Source organism: Drosophila tropicalis, unplaced genomic scaffold (genome assembly GCF_018151085.1).
Source record: "Drosophila tropicalis isolate 14030-0801.00 unplaced genomic scaffold, ASM1815108v1 contig_593, whole genome shotgun sequence".
NCBI classification, from domain to species: Eukaryota; Metazoa; Arthropoda; class Insecta; order Diptera; family Drosophilidae; genus Drosophila; species Drosophila tropicalis.
This window is the reverse complement of record NW_027173070.1, coordinates 16748409-16774077: the sequence shown is the minus strand read 5'-3', so window position 1 is coordinate 16774077 and position 25669 is coordinate 16748409. Positions and strand designations below refer to the sequence as shown.

Sequence of the window (25669 nt, the reverse complement as noted above, 5' to 3'; positions counted from 1 at the left end):
TTTCAACTAAACATTATCCATACGCCAGGTGTTCGGTGCATGTTTGTCGGCCATTTCCCGGTGACTGACTCAAGCTGACACATGGAAATTAATTGCAATAGTTTTTCTCTTTATTGTTTTGTTAATGAACCAGTTGCAAATGCTCGATAAAGTCAACTCTGAGGTGAGTCGTTGGTTGTCCTCCCTTTTGGAGGTGGCACAGGTGGGGCAGAAGGCCGGGCGTTCGTAGCGTCAAAGAAAAGGACAATTTGCAAAAAAAGTGACGTCAAAACAATTACGTGCAGAAATACGCTTGATAACAAAATGAAGTGCTAGGTGTAGAAGGTGGACAACGAGTGGAGAGAGCAACGACGTAGGTTCTCTGAAATGCTGAAACGTGTTCAAGTGTTGACTTTTATAAATTGTGCAGTCGTTTTTCTTTCATGCCTCTCACCTTGCCCCATTATCCTGGCCCGGCCCGGACCGACCAGGTGAGAATGTGTTGGCGTGTGCTCGACTTGGTCAGCAATTAATTACGCCTGCGTCTCAGACTCTATCCCCCGGCGTCTTTCTTGCCTGGTCTGGCTGGGTGGCTGGCTGTCAGCTCATCTGCTGCTTGACAAGTTTCAAAGCCATTTAAAGCACATTTAGTTGGGCCAATCAGCTTTAAATGGCCACGCCCAATACGCCGCATATAACAAACATTTTTCGCCTCTCTCTCTCTTCATCGTTGATCTCTCAATAAACTGCGTCGCTGTCGTCCTTGCTAGGATTTATATTTGGCTGCCACGCTTGACTGACTACCAATGACATTTAAGCGTGCACAAAAACAGAAACAGGCCAACAGGCAAGGCATTCCCCCCTTATCGAAGTGACGCCGGCATGGAGGAGTAACTGGAGGAGCAGCAGGAGAAGGCTGTGTCAGGATGGTAGATCGCATTAGTTTATCTCGCCGCGCTGAGCGTTAAAATAATTTCAGGATTTCTTTTCACTTGCTCTGTGTGGTGGGGAGACACCATCTCCATTTTGCCTTACACTCCCCCTCTCTCTCTCTCTCTCTATATCTCTCTCCATATATCTATGCCGTTCCTGGTTTACGCTGGCGTTGCGGTTTTGCAGCCTTTGCCGCAATTAATGCTAACAGATTAATTATACGCATGGCTGCATAATTTGCGTTGGCTGGCTGGATGTCTGTCTCCCTGTTCGCTTTTTTTCCTTCCCATCTTTCTCGTTCTCTTTCCTTCTCATTTATTTTGTTTAAATTTATTTTTATTTGCTGGTAAACACAACAGCAACAGCAACAACGACAGGAAGAGCAAGAGCTAAAACGAAAAAGGGAACCCTAATGAGTGCACATTAGCCGAACCCAAAAACCGAACCGAAAAGTGGCTACGGCTACGACTACGGCTAGTCCAAACAACAAGCCTAATTTGGTGGATATAATCAAGCTGGACAACTTTAAGCATATTTTAAGTGAGTGCAATTTGGTATTGATAGGTCCCAGGGAGAACAGCTGCTGTTTGTGGACCGCTCTGAGCTCCCCCAGCACCAACTTCTGTTGGCAACACGAAACTTTCTCTATGCAGGCATAATAAATCTTGTTTGTTGTTGTTGCTGCTTTTGTTATTAATACACAACTCGTCACTTTGTTAGAACTAGTGGCCTTCGATTGCACGCACCCTCCAGTATGATAGGAAGAGGAGGGGGTGGTTGAGAGGCAGAAAGAGGCGACGAAAAGTTTGTTCATGGCACAAAAAAAAACTAACTAAACATTTGCCATCAGTTTGGCCAAGGACTTACCACAAGATTATTTTATCAACAGAAATTTGCATAAACAATAACAAAATGTTTTCGAATTTATTTTATTTCTTTTCTAACCATAAATTTCACTTTAAGTTTTTGTATCTATTCACAGTGACACAAATCTCCAATAGTTTTCCTTAGTCATTCATAATCCATCTCTTGACCTTCAAATACTAAACCTGGTTAAGTTATATAAAACAAATAATTGTTTATTTTACCTTTCATTATTTTCATAGAATTGTATTATATATTTATGACCTTCTGAGAACTTTTATTTTGTTTATTTAATTCTTGGAATTTCAAGAATATTGAGATATAATTTTTGTGTTTCCTGTTTGCATCGTTAATATGTTTTGCATGAAGTAATTTTATTTTGTTATTTTTATAGTGAAGTTTGGCCATTTCCTCATTAAAAAGTTTAAATAAGTTTTATCATTTTCCTTGTTTGATAAATAGTGACAAGGGGAGAAAATCTATGACTATAAAAAGATAATTTCTCCTAATTTAAAGACTTTTTAGTCTTCTGTTGTTCTGCAGGAATACTTTCTTGAATAGTTTAAATCTCAGCTCTTGTTACCCTTAACTTACCCTTTCATTAAAAATCAGTTAAGTTCTTCTTAATATTTTATGACTAAATATAAGGCCTTGTGCTTGAAATTTAGATTATCCTAGTGAAAGGGATTTGACCTACTGAAAATAAAGTTTTTTAAGCTTATGTCAAATTAATGTCATAAAGCATTTTATGTACTCACCACATTTTAAAAACCTTATAACTTTATTGATTGATGTTAGTTTCCTATTAAATTAAATGTATCTATCCATATTGAAAAAGCCAAATTTGATTGAGTTTAGTGTATATTGGCTAAGGGGAAAACTATCAAAGCTTTCTCTTGACCCAGTTGAGATTTTGGTTTGACTAAAGTTGTCAAAAAATGTCCTAATAAGTTTCCACAAGTTGGCTTAGTTATTAAGGCGATTGTAATTGGTGAAGTTTTTCTGTTATCTTCGGTCCCTTAACCAACTGATGCTCAGTATATCTGGCACTATCTGCCATGGCCCAAGTGTAAAAACGTCAACTCAAGAAGAGTTAAAGCATAAAGCCAAACTCGCACCACTTGAATAGAAGAAGGTGGTGCCTCTAGTTGTGGAGGGGATTGAGTAAAGGCGTTTCAATCAGCCACAGAAAAGCCACTTGAAATAGTCTCTGAGGTTTGGGGGTAAATGAAACTGGGACACATCCACATACATACATGGAAAGAGTAAAGTGAAGTGTGGCATAAAAATGAGGATGAAGATGAGGGTGGTGGGATAAGGTGGCTGACTTTGGCGTTGGCACTGCAGGCACCAACTTTGACATTCATGTTGATTTATTTGCATTGGCCGTGAGGCAGGCGAAACGGAGAACCGATGGCATATGTATTTATATATCATGTATGATTTATGTAACTGTACATACACTCGGTACATATAAATTTATTAAAACAAATAAATAAGGCCGAAAGCATCTACCCCCAACCCAAAAGCTGTCATATGCCCTGGCACATTAATTGCATATTAAAATCTCTTGAGGAAACATTAGGAGCACCCACTAACAGTATCTTTAAGATTTAGCTTCTTCTACACACATACATAATGGCATGAACAGTTTCCGGCCATTTAAAGAAAGAGAGAAATTGTGAAGAACCATCAGCCAAGGCGACAATTTGCTTTTCAAAGGCTCCCCATTCAGTTTTTGGTTCTTCTTTTTTGGCCATATTAAGTAATAAAAGTGTTGTAAAAGGCATAAAATAAAAGTAGAAAACTGCTTGGGCACAAGCTGTTAATGTTGTTGCTGTTGGTGCCCTGCTACGGCATATTAAATATTATAAAAGGCAATTTGCAAATCTCATATGGAAAAACCACAACGATGGCAAACGGCAAGGCACCAGGCACCACCAAAGAGAAGCAAATTCACAGGCAATGGCAACTTGGGGCGCCTGCCGGCAATCATTAGCAACAAAAGGCCATAAACAAACAAACAATGAGCAGAACAAGCAGCAAAAACAACAGCCGTAACAAGTAAATAGAATGTGCGAATGGAGAAGTGAAGGAAAGCTGGGGTCAACCGCAAGTGTAAGCCAAAATGTCATTGCCAACAGGCCTCAGTATTCATCTCCTTTGCCAACTTAGTCCAAACTCGGTTTCCATCTTAGCAGCAGCTGTAGGCACACGAAACCTAGGGAAAGAGGTCCTCCCCCCACTGAAGGTCTGAGAGGACCCAAAGCAATAGCAGTCGGAACCGAGACTGTAATCTGTAAAGGGGCCGCCAACATTCAATTGCATATGCCAGACGCGTTGATAATTGTGGCAGAATTAAAACGGATTTCAGCCAGGTTCCTCGTTATCCTCGCTTGCTGTTGGCCTGGTTGGCAGCTGTCTTAAACCGGGATTTGTTTCGCTTGTTTTTTTTTGTTAAAGGTAATTAAAAGACAAGTCTCAGGGCGTTTGTTTTTATTTTTATTCGTTTATTTCTTGTTTTTTAAGGAAGAACTAAGCCCTCTGGCTGACTGACTGTTTGTCTGTCTGCTTACCTCCATCTCTTACTCACTCTACAGGTAATTAACATTTTTATGTACTTTTTCATTAAACGTAGAGAGAGAGTGTGAGAGAGACAACCAAAGGTGCAAGCCGGAAAGTTGGCACATAATGAAACACTTGATTTATACATCGTGTAATAAATTCAACTCGCTCGGGCCATAACCAAATTGACTCTCCCACACTTTATGTTTATTATTCCGTTAAACTTATTTATCGATATTTGCGTTCCTTTTTTCCCCATCAATAAGAATAGTTAAACGAATTTATAATAAATCAATTGCAGTACATTTTTTTCCCAAACAGTTCAAATTTCTCGTTATGTTGTCAATATACACAAAAACTCTGCAGTGTGTGGAAGTCAGTAAAAAGTGAGATTCTTTGTTTTTTTTTACTAATAGTAGAGTAATAAAACTTTTATCAGTTGATACAATCAAAAAGATTCCGACATGACGAAGTTTTTTATGCTCTTGCAGTTTTCTGGAAGACCATAAGAAAAAAACATGAAAAATATATGGTTCTACTTATATAAAAGTTTAACCAAGTTAAATCTATTCAGATTCATGACTAGAGACATATACATATGTTAAGGTGCGATTTCATTGCTGAATGAAGCTTCAAAAGTGATGCGAGAGTTTCGAAAAAGCAAAGATTGAATCTAAAATAATTAGGTTGCTTTAAATTAAGCATTACTTAGTCAAATATTCAGCTTAATTAGTTTTTCCAATATTGTTCAATCAGACTTACTTTGGTTCATAGTATCGACCCATCTTCTTGCTAACTAAAAGGTTAAAAAAAACTGCTAAGGGAGAGGATCTAGGTGCCCAAAATCTATATTTTTTCAATGAAATCTCATTCACTCTGCCATTATTTACATAATTCAAATTTTGAGTGGAGAGGCCATTACAAATGCAATTAGCAATTGCAATCGAAATGTAATTTACAATTTTGCTCGATATACCCTTACAAAAAAATTGCCTTTCGCTCTCTTTACTGTGTGGGTGTCTCTATGCATTTTTAATGCCAATTTTTTTACGAGTATATACTTTTCTTCGTTTTGGCATTTTTTTTGTGCGAAACGCATATCATTTATTGATTGACTTCACTTGCTCGCTACCATTGCCATTAATTTTTAAACATTTCAAAATTGTGCCTTATTGGCGCACAGCCATTCATGATTTATGGGACCAGCGAGTTGACGTCAATCAAGTTACATACAACGTTCTCGGGTTTTTTTGCAATTTTTTTTTTTTAACCCTACCTTACCCCAGGCCCCCTCTTTCTGGCTATATTGGCTGTGCCTCATTGTAGCCGCAAAATAAAGCAATCAAAGGCAGGAGCACAGTTTCAGTTTCAGCTACGGCATCAGCATCAACATCAGAGGCTTCAGCCACAGCTCCAATCAAACTTTTCCAATAAAGTCTTTAGCCTAAAGACAGCGGATAAATCAGCCAGCAATCAGGGAAAAAAATACGAGAATGAAGGAAGGAACAAAAAATAAAGGGCTGTTGCCGCTGCTTCAACAAAACATTATTTATAGCAAGTACTTTAAACTTGCTGGCCAAAATGACTCTCTGGCGCATATAAACAGAACAAAAAAAAAAAACGTACATAACTAAAGGACAGTCAAGGGATTGTGGGGGCAGGGATGGTGGGGGCTTTGGTATGGGGAATACTGTGAAATCAAAGCAAATATTCACACACACACACACACACAAATGGGGAAAGGCAAAGTCAAAGATGGCTGGCAAATGTGCGAAATTTAACTTTGTCGATTACACCGTCGAGACCACGTTGCGTATACGTAATAATAGCATCGGCTCAATTTTTTGGAGTAGCTCAGACGGTAGACCGCCGTCATGTGAATAGTTTTTGATGCTTGGCATCGGGAAAACGTGTGTTTCTTTTGTTCATGTTGTTGTTGTTGTTGTTGTTTTTTGTTGGTTCTGTTCATAAAAAGGGCAGCCAAGCAAAAGCAAATGAAAAATACGTTTTCGGGGCAAATTGACTTAATCTAAAATAAAAGTTTAGTGTTGAGCCACACATACACACACAGATGTATGTATATATATAGGATATTTTTATTACTGTCTATCTGTGTGTGTGTGTGTGTGAGGTAAACGAGGCAAATAGGATACACAAGGATACGTTTACAGAGGCAGCATGTTAATTTCCCAGGAAACGCACGATAAAGTTGAATGCTTTTTCGACAAAACTAGTTATTTCGACTTTCGGCACAAGGAGTAACAGCAGAAGGCAGAAAGAGAGAGATATAGAAAGCGGAAAAGAGACAGATTCAAACTGGGAGAAAGAGAGAAAGCCCAGCCAAATAGTCGTTACATTTATCACATTTACCTAAAGCATATGCAAGTCTCCTTTCTATAAAAAGAACCCCTTGACCTAAAGCGGCTACCCGAATGAGAGTTACCCTACCCAATATAGATTTTCCTGGAATTTCCATCTTAATATCGTATAAGTAATATTGTTTCTATAACATTCTCTTAATTGGTAGCCCTTCCTAGTTGTAGTTAACTCATATTTTCGTTGTAAAAGAATTTGCTTGAAGTGTATTTTCGATCTTTATATACCTTGGCATATTATATAAACTAGGTAAACCTAACCTAGGCTATGTTTATTGCTGTAATTATCCTTACCTTGAAATTAGAAATAAAACCTACATACATGACTATCATTTTCAGATCATCTCAGCAGCTGATACGGTATATACATATGTATGTTCTTTCTTCTAAATGCTCGTAAAAGCATCATTTTATACACATCGAGGACTTGATACATTCCCATTTGGGTCTTTAGGGTATAGGGTATAAAAACGAAAGGCTCTTTCCCGGTTTCCTGAGTTGATTTAAATCAAATGAAATAAAAAAAAAGTTTTAATAAGGAAATAAATTTTACGAAAATGCTGAAAAGGCAACAAGATTTACGATGCACAAAAGATAAATTTTACAAATGCTTCAACATACGCGTTAGAAAATCTAACACACACACACACACTGGGAAAGAATCACACACAGACACACACACGCACACACACTCATGTAAACACAGATGAGCGAGCCTTCGAATGGAACTGAGAAAACTGCAAATGAAATGGCAATTCATTTATTGCCCCGTCAGTATTTATGGCAAGCAAATAACTAAAACCCATACATATTCAGCACACATCTGCATAATGTGGGGCAATTACATTTAAAAGATCATAAAAAACCATTCCATTCTATAGTGGTTGAGGCAGATAATACACAGCTTTAGCTGAGACCACAAAAAGGCAATTCGAATTTAAATTGTGTAAGCCAAAACCCAAAGAATAACTAAACATGCAAAATGAGAAAATAAAACGAAAAAAAAAAAAAACAACACAAAATCGCTGGGGAATAAAAACCAAACCGAAAACCCAACCACCAGCAAAAACACTAACAACAACAACAACAACAACAACAACAACAACATGATGCGAGCATAATTTCCGCAATACAAACACAAAACTGACTTGTGATGATTTCCGTTTCTGCCTCATGTTCGGTTGCATCATTTGGTGCGCTCTCTCACATCCTGGCAAGGATATTGTCATGCTCAGCAAACAAAAAGCTGCCTCTCTCCTCCACACTAAACACACAGAGAAATATATACAGACCAGAATAGTTGCCAACTACATTTTTTTTTTCCGTAATGCAATGACATTTTGGCTTTACATTATTTCTTATTATTTATTATATTTAAGCCAAATCTCATGGCGGAAGCTGTATAAAATCTGTGACTGTAACTGGGTTGGAAAATGCATTATAAACTTTGCCAAAATATTGCCTGAGCACTAAAGAAAAGCAGTCGACTATAACCACATGGTTATCTATTTAAATGTTTTTGAAAAATCTCCATCGATTACTTAATTGATTTTGTTGCCGATTGTTAGTAAAAGCTAGTGAACATAAGCTAGTGAAAATATTATGACTCTATGCTTCAGTAGAAATGATTGAGGATACAAAGTTAGAATGATCGGACTTAAGGCTTCGCCTTCCTTTTGCTCATCTGCTCTTTTAATAAGGTCTGATGCAATCATTTGTTACGAAAACTCATGCGACAGAGTGCCCAAAAGTAAGATTTAATGAAAGTCCTCCTTCTCTAATCACTTTGCGAGAGTTAGCCCATTATTTTCACTGCTTTTACTTCAACAGAATTCACAATTTTCTTTAGCCAGATTCCGGCTTTAGATTGATAATGGTGCAGGCTATTTGTGCAAAGCAAATACTTCATTTTCACTTTTTCATAAAATTTTCACTTTCATTTGCATTTGCATTTGAATAATTGCACACACAATTTTTGTTGCTTTCTCTCTTTCGCTCTCTCTCTTTTTTTCATTGTTTCACTTTCACTCTCATTATCATTTTATTTTGTTTATTTCTGATTTGGCATTGCGATTGCTGGGTAATTAATTAAAATATTCAATGCCCAGCAGGGCGTATGCGTGATGCGACCTTGCTTTTTGGTTGGCATCAGGGAATCCTGTCCCCTGTGGGAATTTTCGGCCTCCAAACTGACCCATTTGGCCAAATGAAAGGGGATAGAAAAGAAAAAGAAATGTAAGAAAAGGGAGACACGAATGGTGTTGCCTCTGCTGCTGCTGCTGCTGTTTGTGCTGATGAGAATGGTGATGATGACGATGATGGTGTTGCTGTTGTCCTGGTGTTGCCCTTATCTTAAATTCTTCTTTCATTTGCCTGAGTTGATTCTACATACATATTTTGTAGAGCGTTCCCAAGCGTTTTGTCAGCTTTATAATTAAAGCAGAAAGTTAATTTTTTGCTGCTGTTGCTACTACTGTTTGTTATTTTGCATGGCGGGGCTCTTTGGCCGGAAAACTCATTATTTTTTTAAATGAAACTCTTGCTTTGTGACTAGGCTGGTCTCCCCCTCCCCGCCTAGTAACACCCTATGGCCTCCCCCACATCCTTTCCCCACGTACATCTCTTCTTGTGCTCCCTGCTGACATGTTTGTCTCGCTTCTCATTCTCTGATGTTGATGATGATGATCCCAGTCGCAATTAACTCAAGAAATAATGTTGCCGCAATGACGAGCACAAAATGTAATATTTTTGCGCTTCTTTCTCTTTTCGCTTTTGCCCTTCTCTAAAATGAACTCGGATAGGGTTGGGTCTACTGCTTTCGTCTCCTCCTTGGGCCATGTTGCATTTGTAATGAGTTTGTAAATGAAGATTGGAGAGGCGATTCGTTTTTGTATGCCAATTGCATTTATGCAATCTTTGCTCTCTGCTTAAGTTGGTTTCTTCTTTTTCTGCCATATTGTCAGGCAATAATTAGAAATTAGAAAAAGCTTGGAAAGATTGCATTAACTGTGTGGGAAATGTCGTCTCAGCCACTTGACAAGATGCCAGACTGATGCAGGTGAGGGTAATTGAAAATGTCTAGGAAACTACTCATATGATAGGGGCTGGGCACACCAGCAGCATTGGAAGTTTAATGAACCCCGCCCTAGCAGCCATCTAACAAGGGTTCCGAGTCTCCTTTTCGTCAGCTCCATCTACTTCAACTTGCTCTCGCCCTGTCCCAGATGTGTTGCTGTGACCCTTTGGTTACCCATAAATGCTTGCATGCTTGAACGAATTGCTTAACTGGGATTTGCTTAATTCTAACCTGCCATATACATGTGTGTCCCCTAACCTCTATCCACACTTCCTCTTTCTTCAATTCTTGTTCTCTGCCATAAGCCCCTTCCTTTGTTGCTTCTGTTTATGGCCAACTGGGGAATTGCGTCATACGAACCATGCGAATAAATAGCAAATGCTCTAAGAGTATTTCTGCTTCAAATGCAAATTCAACCGCCTGCCAATGTCGTCTGTATGTGTATCTGTCTGTCTAACTGACTGAGTGACTGACTTGTCAGCTAATCAATAAAATGTAAATATTTCTCATGGCTTTTGTCGCATTGTTTTGTGCCTTCCGCACGGCTTTGAAGTTGTGAGTAAACACTTTAGCCAAATTCAATGACAACTTCAATAAACCGGCAACTGGAAACTGGCAAAACGGCGACGGGGCAACTGCCAGTTGGCAAACGGTTGCCACTTAAAGACCAGCAACAGCTGCGTCCAAGTGGGTGTGGCATAGACTCTAACTGAAAACTGTGGACTTGATTCACGTATGCATGTGGCGACAGTTGTATTTGATGATGTTCATCCGGCACCACCAACGCCCCCCAAACCATCACCATCAATGGGAATGTGTGTGCCTTTTGTTTGCCCATTTAGACGGCACAGGAACACAGCTCCTTGTGCATACCCAATTAGACTGCATTTTGAATGGAAGGAACCGAACCGCAATGAACAACGGAAAAACCAAAGAAAAGAAATCCTCAAATAATGCTTAGTCATAAAATACTCAAATTTGTGTCGCTTGGGGAGCACTTGGCAAATCCTTCGCTAGCAAGGATATTAGTTCAATAGTCATGACTGTTTTTATTTTGTTTGCAAATCCTCGTGAGGTCAGCCAAAATGCTGGAGAGCACAAAAAGCCCTCCTCACACACACACAAACACACATATGTACATATTCAATATAGATGAAAAAGGCGCCCTAAAGCTACCAGGGAGTGGCAGTTATGGTTCGTTTCGATTTCGATTTCTATTATTCGACTCGCTTTAGCCTGACCTCCATTTTCAGCGGATAAAAAATACGAAACGAAACGTTCACCATTGAGTACAAATATCCATTGGCTATTTTGCGGCCAGCTAGGAAATCGCCTTAGAGAAAATATTGATGCGGCTTTAACATCGAACCGACCATTGAGCCAACGAACGAACAAGCCAACAAAAAAACCAGGCCAGTACCCTCAACCATAGCCATAGACTGGTGCAGAGTTGGTAAAAGGGTATTACAATTTTAACCAGAGGCTTGTCAAATAATTATATTGAGTTTATGTTTCTTTGATCTTGTGTAATGTGTGGTTTATATATGTTTAAGCTATTAAGATATGTTTATCTACAGTCTAGGATCATTGCCAATTTGTCCTTGTAATAGAAAGTATATTCACTGTACATTGTAACAAGAACGTGATGCTTAAACTTTCTCATATATTTAGCTTTTCAGGATTAAGAGATCTATTTCGATATATTCAAGGCTTACTTACATAAGATAATTCAGTTTGATAATTGGAATTGGTCGATCGTGAAAGTTTAAAGTAGTCTAATAGGTTTTTAGAACATTTCCAGCATGAGGTAGGTTCAAAGTCATAAAGTAAGAGTACCATAATAACAATTAAGATTATGGGTAGATTGTAGGGTCAAGGATAAGAAATATTCCAATGTCTTGTGTTGGCTTCAAGCTTCAAAATGTGTCTCAGTGTCAGTTTTAGGATTATCTTATTACTTAATACTAATAAATTCTTTGCGATCTTAATCCTTTTTAAGAACTTTGTTATTAGCAATAGTGTTGGCTTAAATATTGAATGACTATTAGAAAGCTAAAAGATTCGAAGTTAGATCGCAGTCCAGATTATTCAGAGCATTTGGCATTCGGTTTGGATAAACTTTTGGCGGATGCTCTCATTTTGTTCGGAGTTTTATGTGGCCATCTATGGATGCCAACCACAATGGGCCTTCTCTCTTCTTTTTTTTCTGTGTTGTTGTGCTCCATTTTGCTTTGCTTTGCTATGTGTTTGGTTTTGTTTAGCTGTAAAAATGATTTTATGAGTTTGCATAAAATTTTGTGGTTTTCACGCCCATGTTTATTGCCTTACTGCAGCCACCATATGGCGGCCATATTCCGGGCAACGTTGTCGTCTATTGATTTTATTCTCTTTTTTCCGCACGGTCCCAATTTTGTGATTTTTTTTTTTGCTATCTTTTACTTTCTTTTGGGACGAAGAAGAAATTTTCGGTCATGTTAGTGCAAGTTTTTTTTTGTGGAAATTTAATTAAATTTTGTGCCATCCGCTGTCGTCAGAGACAAACCAAGTTGATGATCAACTTGGGTGAACACCACTTGAAGCCATCCGCCAGAGATAACCACAAATCCAATTGAGTGAGCCCGCATTTCATTCAGTTAGTTATATTGATTTCGACCCCCAGACACCCACACAGGGTGACTACTTAAATGGCCCAAAAAGCCGAGCCGATAATACGGCTCATTAAATGATTTGCCTCATGTCAAATAACCATAAAATTTAATTTGCCAAAAAGGCAAGGCATGGCCCGGACCAGCCCAGAACCTAAAGGACGAAGCGTACAATTAAGAGCCGCCGACACCTGCACGCAATGGCTGTTCCTGCTGTCCCTTACCTCCCGCTCCCTAGACTGGGGCCAATTTCCGTTTGTTTCTAATGACAGAAAATTTTAATAAGCATGCATTAGAGGCCAACCCCAAGAAAAAGTTTGGTTGGGTTGGCTTCTTTTTTTGGTTTGTTGTGTGTGTGTGTGTGTGTGTGTGTGTGTATGTGTGTGTTTGTAATTAGGCAAGAACCAACAAGCAAGAAGCAGAGACAATTGGCTAAGCAACCAGCAGGAAGCCGCCAGGCGCTCTCAAAGCCCTTTGTAGTTTATCTTTAGAAATCCTGGCACGTACTTACCGCTGCTATAAAATGCCACTTAAATCCCAAAGAAACCCGCTAAGCAAAAGGAAAACAATTAATATGGCGTATATGCAACAATAACCTTTTGTTTTTACTGCTGTTGCCACTCGAAAAACCAACTTTGGCCCAACAACTAAACCAAATTCAAATCCGCATGCATGTCAAGATGTTTGGATGGTTGGATGACTGGATGTTTGGATGGAGGGTACGGCCTGCCCTGCAGGTAAAATAAATTATTATTTATTACGGTCATTAGGGCTTAATGGCGGCAATGATGTCCACCGCCAACTTCCATCGGCCAGCGGCCCCGTCGCGGACTTCCGCCGCTTAATCGAAAACGAAAGAGAAACATTTGCGGCCAACCGGCCGACCGTCCAGCCGACCGTTCGGCACAAATAACCTTTATTCCTTCTTCCTATGCCCAATGCCCCGTTTTTTGGTCCCTTTTTAATGGCAACCGGTTCACATTATGCCGCCTGCGTATTGTCCTTGAAGATATTCTCCGACATAAACAAAAAACGAAAGAAAAACCAAATCCGCAACGGCAAGCGTTTATCGTAAATTCAAGTCGTTATTATCTGGCCGGGATGATGTTGCTCGGTCGTTGGCCATGTCGAGCTGAGGGGAGAGTGTTAACAATATTTATGCATTGCCAAAACTTGTGACCCGGCCCATCATAAATATATGGGCGGTTTTTTGAGCAGGGCGGACCAGCAGAGTACAGCTCAGAAAAAGAAGGTTATATTAATGGTGCCCGAGGCTGACACATTGTAAATTCAAATGCATTTCTCACACACTCAAAAAAAGAAGCCCGTAGCCAGAACCCAGAACGTAGAACTTGGCCCAAAGCACTCCACCTCCTCCAGCTTCGTCACAAGCAGCACCAGAACCAGCCCCAGCACCAACACCACAAAGTGAAAACAATCAATCAAAAAAACACATAAGGGAAAAAGCTTTACTGTGCGTTGTGGAAAATTAATTTTATGCATTTATGAAATACGATGGCTGAGGCGACAATTTGCATAAGGAACAGTAAAAACCGAATTTAAAAGATGAGAGTCCTACCAGAGCCTGTCCAGACATTCTTGCTGGACTATTATATATCCAGCAATGTTGAGTGAACAATTTGAAAAGGCGAAGGGTTTTATTATTTTATGAAGAAAATAAAACAATAGAAAGAAATTGAGAAGACAAAAAGAGAGCCAGCTCGAATTAAAATGGAAGTAAAAATAATAAAAATGGGTAAACAAATCCACCAAAGGGTGGAGAGAAATAGAAAGAAAGAAATATTATCTCAACCCTGCTCTAGGTTTAGTTTTAATGAAGAATATAGACAACACTATACAGATATTTGAATATTCGATATATATTTTCGGAGAATAAAAGCAAGGAAAAGTACTGAAGATATCAAATATGCTTATAAATTTTCACATTATGGATAAAGAATCGTAACAAGATACTTTAAGGAGAAGGGAAAATTGGTCGAAAAACCAGAAATTGCAATATTCTGAATTTTCAAAATATATTTCATTAAATCAATATAGGAAAGTTATAAGGTTGATATGTAATTATAATTATAAGATATGCAACTAAACTAATATACTTTATTGTAACTTAAAATATTTGATAGAATCATTTGAAACTGTCACGTTTCAGCAAGGGGAGATAAAATGTTGTGTCTTCAGTGTTTGAAAAGTTTTTTTTTATAAAGCCAAAGGCTTGCTCCTGGTGGTCCTGGCGACTACCTCAATGCATTCTACTTTGTGCTTTTTCTTGCCTTAACACAGACTACCGTCCATAAGATTGTTCTGAATGTTGTGTGCGTAAATTTATGCTGTGTGTGTGTGTGTGCATTGAGTTTATAATTTCTGACACAAAATTGCATGCACTTTTCCCCATGCGTGGGTGTAAGTGTGTTACATGTAATTGCGCTTGTAGATGTGCGCGTTTGCGCGAAGTCCTAGATGGTTTTGAGTTTGAGTTTGGCTTCGTCTTTGCTCCGTCTCCGTCTACAATGATGGTGTTCCGGCTGCTTCTGCTGCCGCTGCGGCTGCTTTGATAAATGCGCATAATTTCAGTAGTTTTTCGCTGAACTGGAGCAGGGAAAAAGTTCTACTTATGGCTTGTTCCTGTTCCCGTTCTTCTTCCCCAGTGTGTTTGTATGTGCTTTATTGTTCACAGCGCCGCGTTAAACATTACATACGTCGAATGGGTGGAAAGAGTTTCTTTTGGGCTAGAGCAGAGCAGTGCTGAACTGAACTCAACTGAGTTGAGTTGAGTTGTCTTGGCGCGAATTATGAAGACGATTACATGACTTTATAGGTGAAACTACATACACACTCCCACACGTACACACACACACCAACGCACATCTGCATTTGTAGGTGTAAAGCATAGTTGTTGGTTACGTCCAAGAACATAGCTGTGGGTGTATGTTGTGCGGGAGGAAATATATGTACAATATATGTATAGTTATTTATGAGCAGCGACGCTCTGCGACATTGCCTGACGCAAGTTTAATGAAATACCTGCCAAGATTTATGTGTTGGTTGACTAAAGCGCAAAAAAAAAAGACACGTGGAGGAAAAAAGGTGCAAGAAGCGAAATTAATTTTGTATGAAAACATTGCAGTCACGTTGTATTAGTTATGCTGTGGCAAACGCTGTCAGCGTAAGAAACTATCCAGGATGAGTTTGCTTAGCAAACTCGTGACGTTGATTATTTTCGCTTTTAAAGCAATTGGCTTAAGCAGTTGGATCTAGGTCTTATATCAAGCAAACTCTGAAATAGTTAAAAACTCTACACCTTCATATTTGGACTTTTAAAGGGCTTAAAGTACTTAACACAGAACTGAAGAACAGGGATCACTTTTCACTTATCCTTTTGCTAAAGAAACACACGAGAAATGTGATAATTAGATACAAGTTTGCAACAACTAATACAACAACTTGTACTTGTACTAGTACTTGAACATTTTCATTTTCAAACATAAGACGGAAGTTTGCAGATGCGTTGAAACCTCTCGTGTTTTTGCATTACTTTCAAAATTTTATTAATGATGTAGTTTTAGTAAGAAGGTTGAAGCTGCCAACTCCTTTTAACAAGGCCTTAGAAGAAGTCCATCCAAGGGGAAAGTCTAAAAATAATCGAATATTCTAATTTTGTAGATGCCGGTTATATCGATGTCGGTAAACGTTTTGAAGATCTCAAATATATGTTCATACTTTGCATTGACTCCGGCCTATCATTTAAAAACAATAATAAGTAAATTAGAAAATGCTGGACAAAATTCTGATTTTGAAGTTTGATTTGTTGTCTTTATTTTACTGCGTTTGTGTCTATTTGGAAACCAAGTATGTCCAATCAACATGACTTAAGACTGTATGACAATATGATTAATATAAGTATGGCATAAAGTCGAAGCTAACTTCCAGTAATATGTACATGTTCGGATTAGTGTTTCATCTATGTCACACCTTGATTGATTTATGGGATCGGCCTAGAAATGTTCAAAAATTAGTTATCATCGCCATGGTGGGATTCTGCTTTCTACCCATTTTGCATGGCCTAAATAAAAAATGTAATCTCATACATTGCTTGCTGCCATTTATATTTCGCCCATTTAAATGGCATATTTTTGTCTATTTTCATGCGCCTTGCTGCTGCAATGTTCTCTGTGGCATAAATGTTTGGGGGCCATTTAGCAAAAACGAAATAAAAAATGAAATAGACAAGGATAAAAAGAAAACAAAGCGAGAGAGAGAGAGAGAAATAAACCTAAGCGAAACAGTTGGCAGTTGGAAGTTTTTCGTTGTGGTCGTTTTTCAATTCACCTGGAGCCGCGGCGCGGCGGCACAAACTGTTATCCTGCGTTTTCCTGTAAATAATTCAACTGAAAAATTCATAAAGCTCTGCCACACGTGTTCGCCTATCTGCCACACCGTCAGCCAGTTATTGCCACTGTGCATTTGTGTCTATGTGTGTGTATGTGTCTATGTGCTTGTACAATATTCTTTTTCTGTTGTTGTACTTGTTGTTTTTCTTTAATTGTTTAGAAAATAAATCACCGAACGTAGAAATGAGTTGACAACAACGCTGCATGAAATAAAAACAAACCAGCCAAAGCAATGAAAATGGAGCAAAGGGCAAACGAGCGCAAACGAGAGGGAATTCGGGGAAACGCGGGTGTTGCTAGCTATGAGCGGAAACGGAACTAACAAAGCACAAAACGAAAAAAAGGGCAGAAAACAAAAATTTTTGCCCTAACAAAAATAAAAATAAATATTAGAAAAACGAAGGGGGACACACAGCAAAAAAAAAAAAAAAAAATAAATAAAGAAAAAATGAGAAAAACAAAAAGAAAATTTCGCTACGAAACGAACGGAAAAGCAAAATTGCCAAACTAAAACTTTGCTGCATGCACGAAAAAAGCAGGCAGAAAGCAAGAAAAGAGGGTGAGGTGACACACACACATATATACACATACCTAGTGCAAAGGAAAAGTTCATTGGGGGGCGATGAAGGAAAGGAGGAGATTTTGGGTTGGCCAAAACTTTCTTCCCTTTTGGCCTGTAACAAGCGTGGCAAAGCACAAAACAATTTACGAAAATTTGTACAATTTCTAAACTTAAATAAACACTGAAAATAGTTTTATTTTTATTATTACTGCAACCAATTTTTCTTTAAACAACTCACCAACACCCGCACACACACATACAGACACACAGAGAGAGAGAGAGAGACAGATTGGGTAGGAGGCAAATGGCGTCTTAAACATTTTTGTAGCATACTTTTTGGGGGTCGCGTTCGGCTCTTAAGCGAACGCCAACTTAATGAGCTGTCGACAACTTACTGGCTGTCATTTCGTTTTTGGTTATTTTAATTAAAGCTTAATGAGTGCGATTTAAAATAAAGTTCAACAAACTGCATGCAACATGAAATAGCTCACTAAAAGGGAGAAAAAAAAAACGTAAACGTGGCCATTGTACTTTTTAGTGGTAAATTAACAAGCAGCCGCAGTAGCGACGATGATGGCAAAAGAAACTTCAAGTTATGGGTGCTACCTCCCCCCCCCCCAAAAAGAGTGAGAAGGGGCAAGAGGTAGTAGGTGCTTGGCATGATGTTGGTGGGAAGGCTTAAATTGAAAAACTTTTGCAACTTGCAAGTTGCTCAAACCATTTTTCTCTCTCCTTTTCATTTTACTTTGCAGTATTTTGTTTTTGCTCTTTTTCCTTCTGTAAAGAACAAGTTTCTTTCTGCAAGCAAGCAAGGATTCATTGCGGGCTGGCAAACAGAGAGCAAACATGCAATGCATATGCCAAAGCACGTGCATGCTTGTGGTCCACTTGATCCTCTGATTCTGGCCAAGCTTATCCAATCGTTTTGAGGCATCTGGGGGCCCATAATGAAAACATTAAAACGTAAGATTTTTGCTTCTTTTTGTTTTTGCACATAACCTTTGCATTTTTAATTGTCAGAACCTCATTCATTTCAACTTAAGGCGTGACTTAAAGCGTAAATGCTTCCCCTTTATATATTTTTTTGAGTTGTTTCGTTGAAATAAATGCAAATTTTATATGGCAATTTGACTTGCCACACAATTGCTCAATTATTTATAGTGGCAAAAAGGCCGTAAGCAAATCAGTGTGCCGATTTTAAATATACCCTACAGCTAATAGGGGCATGTCACTTACTGAAATTTATCAAAAAATTTGAATTTGTTGTTTTCTAGACTTCTTCTTATAAAATTTTTGCTATTTCACGTTTGGAAAATTACAATTTTTTATTTATGCCAAAGTTAATTAAGACAGGATATTAACACTGAACGAAGAGAAGAGAAACAGACAGACGAATGGAGAGAGAGATTCATTCGATGGGTTACAAGCATAGAATACAGACGATAAAGCAAAAGCGGCAATATATATTAAAATAAATAATAATGTAATACAAAATACTTTAAATAAAGCCTAAGATCTACTACTACAATGTATAAGTTGAAATTTATAAACTGCTCAATAGATATTCCCGAATGCAATAGAAATTAAGACAACTAAAATACATTAACTTAAGTATTATAATATATTTATAGGAAATCCGATAGAAAGTGAAATTGATTCAAGTCACTTTCTAAATCAAAATGTACTTAGATCTCTTGCTTTGTGCAGGGTATACAAAGGCCATGCAAGGCTGTGAATAAAAATAGCACAAATTAAAGGCATTCAAGTGAAATGCAGCGGAAACGGAAATGTGTGAGAGATGCAAAATGCCCACACATACACACTCACTGGTAACCCCAAATGCATACATACATATACATATACATATGTGTACACATATAAGCCCATTACCGATATGTAACTACATTGTCGGCACTTTAAAAGAAATTTATATATATAATTCGCATTTTTATGCCAGGCACTCAAGTGCAATGCGTTACGCGCAATTTCCATTTGAATTTGTGGCTAGAACGTGTCCGGCAACTGCCCGCAAAATGCTCATTGTTAAAAGCCAAAAGATATGTGCGGGAGTAGTACGAGAGGGCTATAGAGAAATACATCATAAATCGTAAATGGAAAATGCATTGCATAGTAACAAAGAGTTTCAATAATTACCTATCTAAAATATTCCACATTGCCCATTCACGATGCCACGCCCCTTTCGATTGTAATTGCATTTATTATGCCAACTAATTAGAAAAGCCAAACTAGTAAATAAAAGAGCGGGCGGTTTCAAATTGATAATCAACACACATTCACAAACATACACACACTTACGAATGGTGATGTAAAGTTATGTGGAACTATTCGAATAGGGTGTGATTGTATGAGCATGTGTGAATGCGGTTAGCCACGCCCACATTACACACCACATTGAGGGGTGAAAGCGAGAAATCGCGAATTCGAAAAAATTATTGAAAGTCAAAAGTAAATCTGTATAAATAGGTGACATGACTTGGCGAATGTTTTATAAACATATCAATCATACGCCCTGTTACTTATGCGGTTTGACTAAATCTCCAACTAAACTAACTTTAAATAATTTACTTCAACTAAACCAATTACTGTCAACAATCATACACAAGTCATATGAAATATTTATGCATGTGTTAACTGTGTGTGTGTGTGTGTGTGTGTGTGCGGGGATTCAAGCTGCAGGGAATGGGCCATGCTGTTACATTTCCGACAGCCTCAGCTGTCCCAGTCTCAGTGCATTATGCAACACCAACACACCAAGTACACACACACATACACTCAGTAGTCATAGTCAGAGAGTCACAGTGAGAGGCACAGAGTCGGATGACATGCCAAACAAAAGCTACAAAATGAAGTATGAGGTCAGCAACAGAGGCAACAACTGAAACAACCGAGGCACAGGCCAGGGCAGTGGCAGTGGCTGAGGCAAAGGCAAAGGCAGCAAAACAAAACACAAAAGAAAAGCACATGATTGTCGCTTGAAACTTGAGCCACAGCAACTAACCTCATGACATCAGCTTTTTGGTTTTCAACTTATTACAATTTCCATATAACCTCCAAAGCGGCAAAGCGTGGGCGGGCAGGCGGTAAGACGGTTGAAGACGGGAACCGAAGAGGGGCAGTTTTCTGAGGGTTTGTGCAAAATGCAAACAAATGCGCATATGCAGAGCCAAGCGGAATGAAAAGAAAACTGAAGAGAAAAATTACACTTGGAGAAAACAAACCAAAAGCAGATTGTCTTGCAATGGACAGAAGAAAATCTAACATGCAATTGAGGCAAAGTGTAACGATTGGAAAAGCTTGCCAACATTGACAGACATTTTGTTTTTTTCACAGAAAGGAAAAGTAAAGATGGAAATTATCCTACAGAACTGGGTAAACTTTTGCTTTCAACCAGGTAGATTCTGTTAAAAAAATTAAATAGATATTTGGAAATATAATTCTGATATAAGAAGCACCAAAATATTAGTTACTCTTTAGCAAGGTTTTATGCTTTTAACTTGGAAATAAAATATATCCTAGCTCTTAGTACGACTTGAAGTTAGTTTAGTTTTTTACTTTGAAGTTTTCACTCAATTTTTTCTCTACTTCTTATTATATTTCTACATTTTTCTCGAGTTAACAGAGTACATTTATTTTTATAGAGTTTTCAATTCTAGAACATTCCGCATGAGCTATAATATGAGTAGGTACTTTATTTAAAGTATACCAAAGTTAGCCGTTAGTATGAAGTTAAAGTATGGAGTCATGTTTGAATTTTTATGGCATTACTTTGTTTTAAACCACACATTCCACAATCGGAGAGTGCAAATTACTTGTTTGGTGTGTGTACATATAATTACAAACATTTTCAATTTTAAGTCGATTTTCCTGGTGAAACTTTTCTCTGGATGTATGGCAAACAGAAACAAAAAAAAAAAAAAAATAGTAGAAAATAGGTGGGGATGGAAAATGCGATGTCCTTCATTGTCGCTCTTGCCCAGGCAATGGCAAAAGGCAACGGCAAAGGCAAAGGCAATGGCAAAACTGCTGTGGGGGTCTTTAAGTTTTATGGCACCATTGTGTCAAGATAATAATATGTACGTTCCTCTATGTATGACTGTGAGTGTGTACGTGACTGCATTTAAGTGCATAGTTGTGTTGTATAGTTCACACAAACACAAACACACTCACATTTAGCGAGAGAGAGAGAGAGAGAGAAGGAGAGGTAGAGAAAGACATAAAGAAGCATTCCTCTGGCATGACATTTACTCTGCGAATTACTCTAAACTGCTGCATTTGATACTTATGTGAGTGAGAGTGGGAAAGTGTGAAAGAAGCAAAGTAGCAGAATAACAACTATTCTTGAACAATCTCACTTGGCCACACCCACAAAAAGCTATATGTATATATATACTGTATATACCCATTCCCCCACCTCACACTCTTCTTCCACGCAGCTCTCTAACTGTTTTGCCTTTATCAATTTAAATGAATTGCACACGAGTGTGTCATAAATTCAGGCCGCTTGACGTTTGCTAATGTTTGGTTTGTTGTCCGCATGGACACCAACAACAGTAACAACATCAGCATGAGCGTTAATTAAATACCATAGCAAATAGCAAAAGTATAGCATACTTTTCTGCAACAGCGCAAAATTTTGCAACTCCTCTTGCCACATTGTTTTGTAATTAAAATGAGCGACCGCTTTGGTAATTTTTGTGGCTCAATTTCAATTTTAATTTATGTGCATATGCCAGAGTGGCTGTAGAAATGCTATTTGGTAGTTTGAGCGAGGCACATTCATTAGCATTATTTGGGTAAGGGCATGCTGGAACTTTTCACATAAAAGCCCAGGCCACCAAAAATTTCAAGCACAAAAAAACAAATTAAGTATATACTTAAAATAAAGACTTGCTAGATAAAGAAAATATATAAAAAGAGCAAGTCAAAACAAAAAATACCACACACAAAAAGCCAACAAAATTATGAGATGCTGCAATAAAAACTTTTTTGTTGACCAATTCACCATTTCTGAATACCCTGTAAGAGTAGCGTAAAAGTATCTTAGACACTTAACCCAAAACTGATCATGTCCTTTCTCCTGAAATCCATTCCTCCTTGAAATTTTATACTTTTTACTTCACTTGCTTCGAGGGTATCGCAAAGTCAAATCAACATTTCTTTATTTTTTGTGTTGTTGGTTTGTTTTTGCAACATAAAAATCTAAATAAAGTCAGTCACGCGTTTAGAAAAATAAACCAAATATATAAAAAAGCAAGGGAAAATTTATGAAAAACAACAACCGCAAGAGAGCTAGAGAATTAAGTTAGCTAGAAATTTGTTGGACACACTCGTATTCATTGGGGCTGACCATGACGAGAGCGTTTTGCATAATATCCTCGCGCTTAGACCGCTCTCTTGCCTCTTGAGCTGACCTATAAATAATGTGGCAAATTTAGCTCTGGTATAATAAATAAATTTCATTTTATATGCAAATGAATTAGACAACGAACAGACAAGTACAGTGAAATGAGAATCAAATAAGAGACTTTTAATAAAAAGAATTTACCGCAGAACAAATTGATTTGAAATGTTAAGATGTACATTTAAATATTTATGAACTTACATATGTGGCTTCTCCATTGCAGATCTCTCTCAAAGGACATTAACGATTAGAGACCATTCATCATCGGAGCGAGAAAGAGCAACAACACCGGAAGGAAGCAAAAAAAAAAAAAAAAAACAGCCACTACAGCAAATTGAATGTAATTTCATAAAAAGCGAGTGTTAATTTTTTTTTGTGTTTTACTCTGCCTGCCTTACGAGTGAGAACACGAGGAAGGAACGTGGCTTAATGTGCTAATGCTTCGCGCAGTGACATGAAAAATGATGGAAAACATGCATGAAGTTTTGCCATCGCAACAAACAAACAACAAGAACAACAACATCACACCATCAGCAACCAACTAGCCAAGTTCTGAGCAACAAAAAAGAAAGAAAAGAAACCAACAAAAAAAATACAAAGAAGAAAAGCGAAAAGAAAAGAAAAGTTCAGAAAGGAAAAGAAAAGCAGCTGTGGCAAGTGCCAAGGAGGAGAGTGAAAATTATTCGGCGAGGAGATGAAAACGCATTGACAGGCGGCTACATAACAATAGCTGAAGGCAACGCCTTGGAGCAACAAGAATAACAGCAATAACAACACGAGAGAGAGACAGGAAAAAAAAGTGGCAACACTGCATCATTTATCAACGCATCATAGCTGAGAGGCACCCAGGCAGACATATGTACGCTCCAAGCTCTGAAAGGATCCAGCGTGTTCATTCAAAAAGCCATTAACCCTAATAAGCAACAGCCCATATAATAGTAACCACTCCAGTCTCCAACACGATTTCTTAGAATAGTGCATCGATGTGCTGCTGCAGCTGTTGCTGCTCCTGCTGCTGATGCTAATGCTAATGCCGAGGCTGATGCCACTGATGTTGCTGTTGCCCCTGTTGCACTCGCATTGTGTGCGATTGTAGGAGAAAACGTGTTGAGATACAACATCACAACAAGAGCCATTGAGCTAGATAGGAGATAGGAGTAAGAGTTGAAGAGAAGAAGCCACCACCACCATCACAGAAATAATGCCGCCACGACTGCTACCCCCCATGCATTTGATGGAACTGCGGATCCTGCTGCTTTGCCTGCCAACATTGCTGCTGGCCACCACTTTGGAGCCAGGTGCGTATACATAGTACTGCTATTGCTTCTTCCATCCTTACACTTACTTACCTATTTTCACTTTCTCACCATGCTCTGCTTTGGCATCGAATTTAATTAAGGCCATTGCAGGGAGCAAAAGGAGAAGGCTTAACTTCAAGTGCTAAGTAAATTAAAACGAAATTTATGCCTCTCCACCTGAAAGTATGCAGCAGTTTATTTTGTTTTAATATTTGCATAAAGCCAACAAATCGTTTCAAGAGTGGAACAGAGAAATAGAGAAACAGATAGAGAGGAAAAGAGAGCGAAAGATAGACCAAAGTTAAAATAACTGATAGAGATGGAGATAGAGAGAAAAGCTCGAGCCTACAATTAATGCTAAACTTTGCCAATTTACGGATTTATTATGCTAGAAAATTTTATTATCAAAGTAACGTTAAATATTCCACAGTTTTAGAGCTCTCTCCACTCTCTCTTTCTCTATCTCTTTCTACTTTTGTCTAAGCGACCTGCTAAGTATGCACCTGCGGCTAAAACTTTCACTCCAAAAATATTTTCATTAATAAGAAAAGCAACCGACCAGCGAATGAGCGAACGAAGAGCGTAGAAACAATGGCAAAGACTTTGAGAAATTGTTTAAGATAGGAATACATTTTAATGTTTGTAATTCATTTTGTAAATGGAATGCAGAACAATATCAACAGCAAGAGGAACGACAGCGAAAAGAAAGAGAATGAAGTAAAAAAGAAAAATTCAACGCTAAACTAAGCAAGTGGAATGAAAAACACATAAACGAGACAAAAGCGAAACATGATGAACAATTTTGCATTAAATCTAGTGTCCCTTTTCAAAATACCCTATAGATCAAATACTTTTTCTAACTTTTAGTCGGTTTTAATTAAAAATTTATAGATGAAAATATGACAAATTATATTGATTACTAGATTTTCCTTAAAAGAGGGGAGTTCTCCCTTGATCCGACTATGATATTTATATAGATAAATGCATGACTTTTAGCCATTCTTTAGGTCCGATTCACTGTTGAAAGAAAGAATATAAATCTGGGCAAAACTCTTACATCCAATCAGTTATAATTGTGAAAAATTAGGATTCAACATTTTTTCTTTCTGATTTTTCAGACATTTGCATACCCTTTTACGAAATGGCAAGCAGGGTATAGTAAAAGCTATAAAAGTAGAAGAAGGCAAAGCAAACTTTTAGCAATTATTTTCAGGCACAGGTAAACAATTTAAAGCTTGGCCAATTGTTTAGTAAACAATTATTATTAATTTTTCATCAGCGCGTATGTTGGGTTGTCATACTTTCCGGTTTTTGTTGCTTTTACGGTGGTTTTTTCGTGTGTTTTGACCTTTTGCTAATTTGCACGCCTAAAAGCAGACCACACCCAACTCTACTTGCTATCGCTGGCATTCCTCCTCTCGCTGAATTTGAGTGTTTCGCTGTGTGTGTGTGTGTGTTCGCGTCACGTATACGCATCGTTAGCCCGTCTAAGTTATGGCCAACACGTAACATTCACAAATAATAAGGATAATGAAAAATAC

General features: G+C 38.1%; 1 protein-coding gene across 2 annotated transcripts in view; it reads left to right on the top strand.

Annotated features, from left to right (window-relative positions):
- The window catches only part of dpr12 (defective proboscis extension response 12), a 101666-nt gene that overhangs the window by 62349 nt on the left and 13648 nt on the right, over positions 1-25669 (top strand). For both annotated transcript variants that reach the window (XM_068290906.1, XM_068290907.1), the window contains exon 3: positions 23054-24128. In XM_068290906.1, the coding sequence (XP_068147007.1) occupies positions 24032-24128 (97 nt within the window). In that variant the 5' untranslated portion in view covers positions 23054-24031. The remainder of the gene's footprint in view (positions 1-23053; positions 24129-25669) is intronic.